This window comes from Phasianus colchicus, chromosome 5 (assembly GCF_987193195.1).
Source record: "Phasianus colchicus chromosome 5, bPhaCol1.hap1.1, whole genome shotgun sequence".
In the NCBI taxonomy this organism is placed as follows: domain Eukaryota; kingdom Metazoa; phylum Chordata; class Aves; order Galliformes; family Phasianidae; genus Phasianus; species Phasianus colchicus.
The window spans coordinates 53,507,911-53,517,414 of NC_143440.1; the positions used below are offsets into that span (position 1 = coordinate 53,507,911).

At 42.7% G+C, this 9,504-nt stretch overlaps 1 protein-coding gene and 1 long non-coding RNA gene across 4 annotated transcripts in view; one reads left to right on the forward strand and one right to left on the reverse strand.

The window, feature by feature from the left end:
- The window catches only part of NUDT14 (nudix hydrolase 14), a 51,299-nt gene extending 50,040 nt beyond the window's left edge, over positions 1-1,259 (reverse strand). Inside the window, exon 1 of one of the 3 annotated variants that reach the window (XM_031605570.2) lies at positions 1,162-1,259. Coding sequence is in view for 1 of the 3 variants with exons in the window: in XM_031605569.2 (XP_031461429.1) it covers positions 837-917 (81 nt within the window). In the remaining 2 variants the exon portion in view is untranslated. Of the gene's footprint in view, positions 1-836; positions 1,142-1,161 lie in introns of those variants that run through there. The other 2 variants (XM_031605571.2, XM_031605569.2) reach the window with 2 other exon arrangements.
- LOC149917928 (uncharacterized) lies at positions 643-1,529 on the forward strand. The gene is made up of 2 exons (XR_016467087.1): positions 643-842; positions 1,266-1,529. It is a non-coding gene; the product is annotated as an uncharacterized LOC149917928 (long non-coding RNA).
- The last annotated feature ends 7,975 nt before the right edge of the window (positions 1,530-9,504 follow it).

Consider the following 9,504-nt stretch of genomic DNA (forward strand, 5'->3'; position numbering starts at 1 on the left):
GTCAAAAATTATTTCTTTTTTGACCAATTAGGCCTGACTTGGAGCAGACCCCTGACCCAGCTGCACAGACCCTCGTACAAGGAGGAGAAAGGAAGTGAAGCAGCAAGACAGCAGAAAATGCAAGTGTACTTCTTTTGGCAGCAGTGCCATCCCTTGTCAAACCACAGCATGTGAACAAACACATCGTTGTTTCTCAACGTGCTCAACCCGTCGGAGGCACTTGTACTCAATTAAATGTAATTTTGTAATAGTTTCATACATTTTAATTGAATCCCATTTTCTAAGTAAATACAGCATGACTCAGAAATGAAAATAGAACTAATAAGTGCCATTTACACACCAACCCAGCAAAAATTCAGAGTATGAAAGAACGTTCTTCAAGTTTCCTTCTGATAACCTAAAAAGAAATAACTAATTCAGTGTCGAACTCACAGCTGTTTGCAAATCAATTTAATTTTCCCAACCAACGAGCAGAGCAACCTGCTGCGGGGAACCTGCGTTAGATGACCCACAGAGGTCTCTTCCAACACCTCTGATTCTGTGATTCTTTAGCAAAACCACATATAAAAAAACAACCCTGAAATCAGGCCGGCTGCCGGCTCTCCTACCCGCAGCGCAGCCTCCCTCGCACGGCGACGCCACCAAGATGGCGGGGGCGGCGCTGCGAGGGGTGCGGGGCAGCGCACGGACCCGCCGCCCGCCTGCCCTTCCCCGCCGCCCTCCCGCCCCTTTCGTCAGCCGCCGGCCTCGGCGGAGGGAAGGGGCGGAGGGACGTGGGGGAAGACGCTGGGCGGGCGAGCCGCTAGCCGCCGGTATTTGCTCCCTCGCTCGCTCACCTGCCGGTAGGTGAGGCGGAAAGGCCGCAGGTAGAGAGAGGACGTGCAGGGTTGGAGCGCCAGCTCCTCAATGGCGTCCATCCCGCTGAGGGCGGCAGCCGCCGGGAGGAAGAGGAAGAGGAGGAAGGGCAGAGGCGCGCGCAGCCGCTGCAGGCCGGGCGAGGCAGGGCCTGGGTGCGGGCACAGCGCGGGGCCGCAGCTCCGTCCGTTGGGCAGCCGTGACGCGGGGACACGGCGCCTGCCTTCTCTGACAGGAGCTGAAATGCCGGCTTTCTCCCCAAAAAGGGGGCGAGGCGGCGGCACGGAGGGGCCTTTTTAGGCTTACCCTGTGCAGAAGTACCTATGTGTGAGGCCGCTTTCTCAAAGGCGAACGTTTGCTGCCTGTTAGCTATTTCTGCATGTTATGCTAACGTCAGTGCTGTGCTCCAGTTCTAAACAGAAACCAGAGGTGTGACGTCAGTGCTGAGTTTTGTCTCAGTTTCATCCTGATCCTGGCTGCGTGTTCGGCTCTGCCAGATGAGGAGCTGGGTGTTAAAGGACAGTCCCATCTGCCTGCGTGCCTTGGGAGAGACCTGATGGCTCTGAACAGCTCTGTGAAAGGAGTGTAGTGAGGTGGGAGTCAGCCCCTCTTCCCAGGTAACTGATCGGATGAGAGGTAATGACATCGAGTTGCACCAGGGGTGACTCACAGAATCATTAAGGTTGGAAAAGACCACTAAGATCATCCAGTCCAGCCCCATCCCACCCCCGCCATGCCCACTGCCATGTCACTCAGTGCTACACCTCCACAGTTCTTGAATACCTCCAGGGGTGGTGACCCCATCACCTCCCTTCCAGTGTACAGCTGCTTTAGCTCCCATATAAATCAAATTATTTTATGAATACATTAGCTACGCTGAGAATAACCTGCAATTCTTCCCATCCCTTTATTTTTTCTTTTCTAATCTCTTCCCACTGCATCATTAATAAGTTTATTATCCCTTAATGTGGTGGTGAGAGTCTTAACAATATGGCTAAAAAGAAGATAGCTAGCAATTACAAAGCTCAGTGAGAAATAAGTGAGGCAGCGTTACACTGCAGATTGCCTGTTGTCAGCTCTGATAATGCAAGTGACAAAATAGTGTGTTTTGTGGAACCAAAAAGTAGTGTCTTTTAAGAGAAATATTTGTAAAACTTTCATGACAAGTAGGCAGCTGAACGTATTTTATTAGCTGACTATTTGAAAGTATTGGTGTGACTGTTTGCATCGCTGGATGTATCCCTGTATTTCTGTTTTTCTCACAGTGATCTTGAGGTCATTCAGAGCTCCTGGGAACTTAAGCTATATTTTGCTATTAAATTATTTTAAGTCTTCCAAGACCAATTTAAGTATAAACACAGTTTCCGTGCACAGCAAGTTTACAGTATCTCTGTTTGCTTATGTTAAAAGTTACCGGGTACCCAGGTCGGCTCAGCCAGTTAGATTGCCCTCTTCAATAAACATTCTGACACCACTTTGAGGTTTTGAGTGTGCGTATGTTTTTGGGAACATGTCATAGCATGTGATGAATTGCATATTCCATTCTTATTCTTAGGTGGGAAGCTTTTGGGGTTGTGCGTGTCACAGACCTGGTCTTGCTAATGTACCTGCAGTTGTAATTGGAAGTAGACTTCTGTATCAGATGGTGTTGTGAGCAGGCAGCTGAACTAAGGACGTAACAGTAAGTTTGAGGAGCTAGCTTAGTGCTACTGTTTTACAGGTGGAATCTGAGTGAGAAAATAAACAGGAAAATATGTGGTGAAACTAGTATTGAGCAACTGGATAGGAATTTTGTTACAATTAATGTCTAGATACCGCTTGCAGCAAGTCCAAGAACAATCCTAGGAAGGAAATGCCCCTCTGCTCCCACCTGCTCCCATGGACAAAGGGGAATAGCTTATCATTGAATGGGCGAGGTGTACTTCTGCTTTCTTGTTTCTTTGCACTACTTTTGTAGCTTGCCTGCAGCACAGTGACTGTGACTTGGATGTAACTGCACTGACTTCACAACACCCAGCAAATGCAGAGATGCTACATGGCAGCTTGGCTCTGGGGTTAGGAGAGCCCTGTTCACACAGTGCACACAAAGTTCCGCCAGAGCAGACGTGCCCACCATGTCCTCACCACTTTTGCTGGAGTAACTTGATTCCAAAGAACATTGGGAGGCATTTGCTCAGTGCTGCCCCATATGGATTTATTGCTGCAGATTGCTATCAGCTTGCAGATCTCTGTACCTTGTTGTGTGTTACTAGACATGTCCACATGTCTGTTCCTGTTTCAAAGCAGTTCCTATTTTAAGGTGGTTTCATTCCTCCAGAAACATGAAAATGGGCATTCATAATTCCAAGGTAATCAAGTGCTGTGTTCGTGTCTATTACTTACAGAGATGGTTCTGATACTTAAGCAGATGTTTAACTGCTTGCAAAGTCCTTTGGTTTCAATTAGCAATTCTCCGTAAATATCATTTACATTTATATGATATTGTCACTAGATTATCAGTTCCCACACTTCTTACATCCTGGATGACTCTTTGCTATCACAGTTTCTTTGCAGATCACTATCCATTTTTACCACTACCCTCCTAATTGAAATAGATACAGATAATATGCTTCCAAAACCAATTGCCTTGTTCCATCACATCTTCCTTCCTAAGTGTTACTATTAATTGGACTCCCAGAAAATCTGTCAGAATGACAGGTTGCCTTTCATGGCAGCACATGTATTGCTTTTTCTTCCTCAAAAAGGATTTCTGTGTTATGTCTTTTTGGAGACTTTCAAGGCAAGGCTGGATCAGGCCCTGGGCAACCTGATCTAGCTGTGCATGTCCCTGTTCATTGCAGGGGAGTTGGACTAGATGACTATTAAAGGTCCCTTCAACTCTAAGGGTTCTATGATTCTAAATACCATATGTGATGTTACCATGAGTGGTGACCTGGACCTGCTTGTATCCTGTTATAAGTTACTAAAATATAGATGTTTTGTGTAACTCTTATTACCAGCAAAATTTCCAAACAATTTTTTGATGTTGTTTTAAAAAAATTTCCTTGAGCTTCAATTTGCTTTGCAGACACAGACCTTTTCTTCCCCTGAAACACACATAGACGCATGCTCCGTGGGTATGTACTTTGCAGAGGGTTGAGTTGTATCCCTATTAGCTTGTTTTATGCTGTTTACTTTAGGACACAACTGGGAATGTTTCCTCAACAAGTTTGCTGCTGCAGCCCCACTGTTTACCATGTGCAGAGGGGAATGTCCCTGCTGAAGCTTAGCAAAGTGCCTGAGCTGCTGTGTGCGTTCATGCACAGTTAGCAGCGCATTTCCTGCAGTGATTTCTGTACATGTGTGTATGCTTTTAAATTCAATCTGTCTTCACCAGGCTTACCTTGCTCCTTGGCATACCATTGCTCATGACAAAATCACTGAGTCCAGAGCTTTCCTTATCTCCAGCTATTGCAGGATATCATTATTCGCTCGTGTTTCTTTTGATGTGTGTGAGTACTCTAGTTATTAAGATACTGCAAGTATGAAAGCCTCAGCAATTAAAGGCTCACTGACTTGCCATTCTCAGCTTTCATTTTTAAAAGTTATTTCTAACCATCACAATTACAGGAAAAAAGTGAGGAAATGTAAACTACACCAAAGCTATCATTTGTGAGCTGCTAAGCACAGGTCCTGTGCCGAGGAGATGCCACCAATTTAGTAGCAAGGCTTTGATGTCAGCGGAACACATAACCTAAGTCCCCAGCAATGGGCAGAAAGAAGGAAGCCAGCAGAGCTGCCAAAAGATGGGTAAAAGATCCAAAATCCAGTATAATTTGTAATTTCATGTTAGAAATCCATGTGGGTGGCAGCATGAAAGCACGTCCTCTGCACATGGGCCATCCTTGCATTGCCACAGAGATGTTGTGAGTGCCTCTCTGGGGATAAGGTGCAGGTTCTTTCTATAATGAAGTGGCTGTTCTGATGTTTGCCTTTAAAGTTTACCCCCTGGGCTCCTGCAGAAAAGCAAGCCTGAAGCTGCCAATATCTCGCTTTTAATTATTACTCAGTTCTGGGGCATAACCACCCTGGTTACATTCATGAAAGTCAGGATCGTGCTTATGCAATTCTTCTGGCATTTTAAATGGAGCCCTAGAGAAATTTTTATTTTATTTTAGTAGTAACTTATCTGAGGGACTTATTTTTGGTGGTGTTGTTTTAAATGATTTACATTTACATTACTAAATATAAAATCAGAGGTCCACACTATGGTATGTAACAGTGTGTTCCAACGATTTTATTTACCATCAGTTGGTTCAGAGTTGCTTTAATCACATGAATAGCCTCAGTCAGAAGGACTCAGAGTAATTACTCATGTATGGGTTTGCAGAATTTGGTTCATAAGGACTGACAGCATGAGCAAGACAGGAACGGTGTGTGGTATTGCTGGTGTGCACCACTCTGGGTTATGGGAATATTTTGGTTTGTTTCCCTTAGATCTTTTCATTGGCTCCTGCTTGTTTTGAGAAAATCAAACTGAGTCTCTTTGAGTGAGAAATGACCATCTTTACTTTGCAAAGCCAAGTACTGTCTTGTGGGTATAGTGAGAAGCTCACCTGTTTCAACTAGAATAGTGTCATTTTTCAGAAGAGCTGGAATTTAGCCATCTACCCAGGGGAATGAAGGGCTCAAACAATGCCTTGGGTTGTACTAAATACTGTAAACAATATATAATTGAAATATCAATATGATTACAGATACAGGTATCATGACATGTTGTATTGATCTCTAAAAATAGTGGAGAAAAAAAAAACTCTTCACATAAATATGTAGCTAGTATGTCAATGAGGCAGTTCAAAAGGTATTCATAACAAAACATGACAGGTTGCAATATGGTACAAAATAGAAGGAGGTGAGAACATTGGAAGTAAATTCTGATTTCTAGCTTTGCAGATAGGGGAAGAACAAACACATCGCCTGTGGAAAAAATAAGAAACAATATGTATGCAAAATTCAGATGCTTTTTAATTATTTTAATTACTATCCAACAAATGTTGCCTACAGCTAGCAGAGTGAAAATGATTACAGGGAAGACTTTGATTTTTCAATAAGCTCCTCTCTAATGAGGGAAAAAAAGAAAATGATAACACCTTGTTGTTTGTGTTGCAGTACCATGCACAGCTACAATCTGGGTCTCATTATGCTAGAAATAAAGGTAGAAAAACAGTGAATTTCCCTAAAGAGCTACAAACTGGTTTATACAAAGAAACAAACAAGACTAACCCAGAGTAATAAGGAACAGCTGAAGAAGGGCAAAAGAATAAGAAATCTGCTTTTCTTTGGCCAATACGTATGCAATAGAGCTGAAAGGAGAAAAGTATTTTGATTTCTCAGGGAATCTTGATGTTCCAGTTGTTTGAAATTGTCTGTAAAAAGGACTGGAGCCCGACTGGCTGAATGCTTGAGTGTTGGCCATGGCTCCAGCCATGACCCGGGTATCTCAGAGCTCTCCAATCCCCGTGACACTGAGCCTGGTAGCCTGCTTTGGACTGCAGGCAGTAAAAGCCTGTGGGTCTTTATCTTCAGGCAGTTTGCCTAGCAAGATTTGCTGAAGCTGTGGGAGCTGGAAGCCCTGCTCCTCAGGAGACTACCAGCTGGGCTGCTCAGAAGCCGGGGGCTGGCGCAGCTCCAAGGGAAGCTTGCATGTTTTCCAGAGGAATTTAATTGAATACTTGTCTCTATGAAACATTTCTGTCCAGTAAATTCAGATGTTCCAAAGGAGAAAAATATAGTTGGAGAATTGTTTTCTACCAGATGTAAGAAGCAAGTACCTGGCTTTTATTTTGACGTATTTCAATATAAGTATATATCTGATTTATGAGATAGAATGGTAAGAAGCCACAACTGGCCATTTTCCTGCCTCTTCTTCATTAAGCATGCAATATTATTTTCATATTTATTTGTATTGCAGTAGTGCTTAGGAATCCACAAGTTTATTGTACTCATCAGTATCAAAACAGAACAAAACAGCCTGAATGCTTTTAAGAGATTCTTGTGGTTAGAAGCAAGTTGGAGGAGGGCTCTGAGGAAGGATGGGCTAAGCTCTGCACAACCCAATTCAAGGGAGAGTAGCTTTCATCAAGGAGAGTGAGTGCATCAAGGATGGCACAGAAAGGAGAGCACCGCAGTAGTGGAGGAGGTGGGAAGCAGGATTTAGGTGCACAACGTAAAGTCAGGAAACAAACAGGGGTCAAGTTGATTGAGTTCGGGTGGCTTAGCAATAAACTGTTAGCTGAGCTGAACTCTCAGCTGTTGTTGAGAGCTCACTGAGAAGTTGGATACCGGTCCACTGGTCATATGAAGGGCTGTGTAAGAAACAAGGTTCTGAAAAATTAAGTCCGAGACATTTTAAATTGGTCCCTCAAAACTGTTGGCATTGACATTTCCTAGCTTTTGAGTGCTTGACTTTGAAATCCTGGCAGAGTTTTTTTGTAATAAGTGTTGTGCATCTAGACAATAGCAATTCTTTAGTTCTAATTCAGCACAAAAACAACCAAAAGCAAATGCACAAAAATTGAAGAAGAGCTCCACATTTTTAATTTGTGGATCATTTGGATTTGTTATTTTGTAGTATGGCCTTAGAGGCCACAGAAAACATAACCAGTGCATTTCAATTGGAGATTTGGGCATTAGCATGCTCACAGCAAAAGCAAGCCCACAGATATCCATCCCTAATCTCTGCTGATCTCCTGACGCAGTCTATTTTCACCTTCCTTTTGCCATGCTCCCTCTCTTAATGCCTCTTCCTTGCCTGTAGACTATTCATTAGAAGGTCTGCAGAATGGAAGGAGGCATGAGTATTGCAAACTGAGAGGTGTCAAGACAATGAAAAGTCACTGTTTGGCTACCTGCTGAATAAGTCACTGGGGGCACTGAGATCTGGAGCTATGCAGGGGATATCATTGGTTCTAAATCTATAGAGAGCTGTTTGCTATATTTTTTAGTTGCTGAGTTTAGATGTTAGACTCTCATAACTGGATAAACTGAATGAATAAAATGCCCTCCTTCATCAAAATCAGGGATTATATATGATTTTAACTAGAGTGCTCGACAATAACTACTACAGATTTTTGCTTGGTATTTTAAAGACACGCAGTCCATGTATGCAAATATATCTGTATGAGAGATTGCTGTGACTTAGAGCCAATCTTTGGCAGAAACAATAGAACAGATTCACAAACAGGTGGTTCTCATCACTGGACGCATAATGCTGTATGTATGCATTTAGCCTTTTGCCTAACGCCCTTATCCTGCAGAGAATGTGGTTCTTTATGGCCATAAAATAGAAGTATTTGCTGGCGAAGGTGACAAAGTATGTAGTTCCCTGCAGCATCCCACTCAGTATCAGGATAAATATCTCTCAGTTGTCAGGTAAACCAAGAGCACATGAGCTCAGGACAGCGTTGCTCTTTTGTGTACCTAAGAAAGGAAAATACATTCACAGCAAATGTGGATGTTCTGTTCTTCGTTCATGTGTGACCAAATTCTAATCTCTCTCAGTATGCCATAAATCCAAAATAACCAACTGAAGTCAGTGCTGTTCCTGGAGATTTGTGCTACTGGAAATGAGAACAGAACGGAGATTTTTTTTTTTTTTCCTCTCTCTCTGGTAACAGTGAGAAGTAAAGCTGCAATGTCAGCCTGGCTTTATTTTATTCCTTTGCTCACGTCATAAAATGGACATCATTTAAACCTCCTTTTTTTTTTTTTTAATATACATTTGGAATGTAACAGAAGGAGAGCCTTGATGGTTTCTTATTTTACAGGAATATAAACATTAAAAGTCATTTTTCTTTTACACATGAGTTAGGAAGCATAATTTACTTGAAAGAACCCCATTATATACTCAGTACTTTATTTGTTTATCTAATTGAATAGAAGAGCATTTACTGCAGTTTCAAAGTTAAGCCAATAAACATTTGTCTTTGTATTGCAGCAGCAATGTTTGACAATTGGATTGGGCAGCACCCATTTTAACTTCAGTTTATTTTATAGTATTGATGAAGCAAAACTCCCTTGCTTGCACAGTTTTCACAAGTTGGATATTTGACAAAAGATACTGAAAGCCTTTCTTACAAGCTGCCTGTGTTGCCTCATCCTTGTTTCCAACACCACCTCACAACTTTGTATTTTGCTTCCCATATCCCTGGGCACATCCTTCATGCAAAAAGGCATAAATAAGGAGCAAGGTTTTAAAAGCACTTACATGCCTCGTTTCTCTTAAAGTTTAATTTTCACTGTCAGTTGACAAAGCTGTTGGCACTCTTAGATATAAAAAATATTTGAGAATACTGTGTAGTTTTTTGACTCGCTGTATAAATGGCATCCTGAATTGTGCAGTCTGTATCGAATAGCTTCTGGAACATCTCCCCTAATCAGTTCCTTTTGGGAGCAGGATAACCACGTCCCTTCTGAAGCAGTGTCAGTGCCCTCCCCGCATGGGACTACAGATGGGATCTTTGTTATAGAGGCATGAGATCAATTCCTGATTCCAGGCCGTGTAGTAAGTGCATTCCTGACTGAATGTTACATCGTTTTTATTTTCCTGGGACAGCATTGCACTTTGTCTCCTCGCTGAAAGAGCTATGTTCATTAGATACAGGAAGTCCT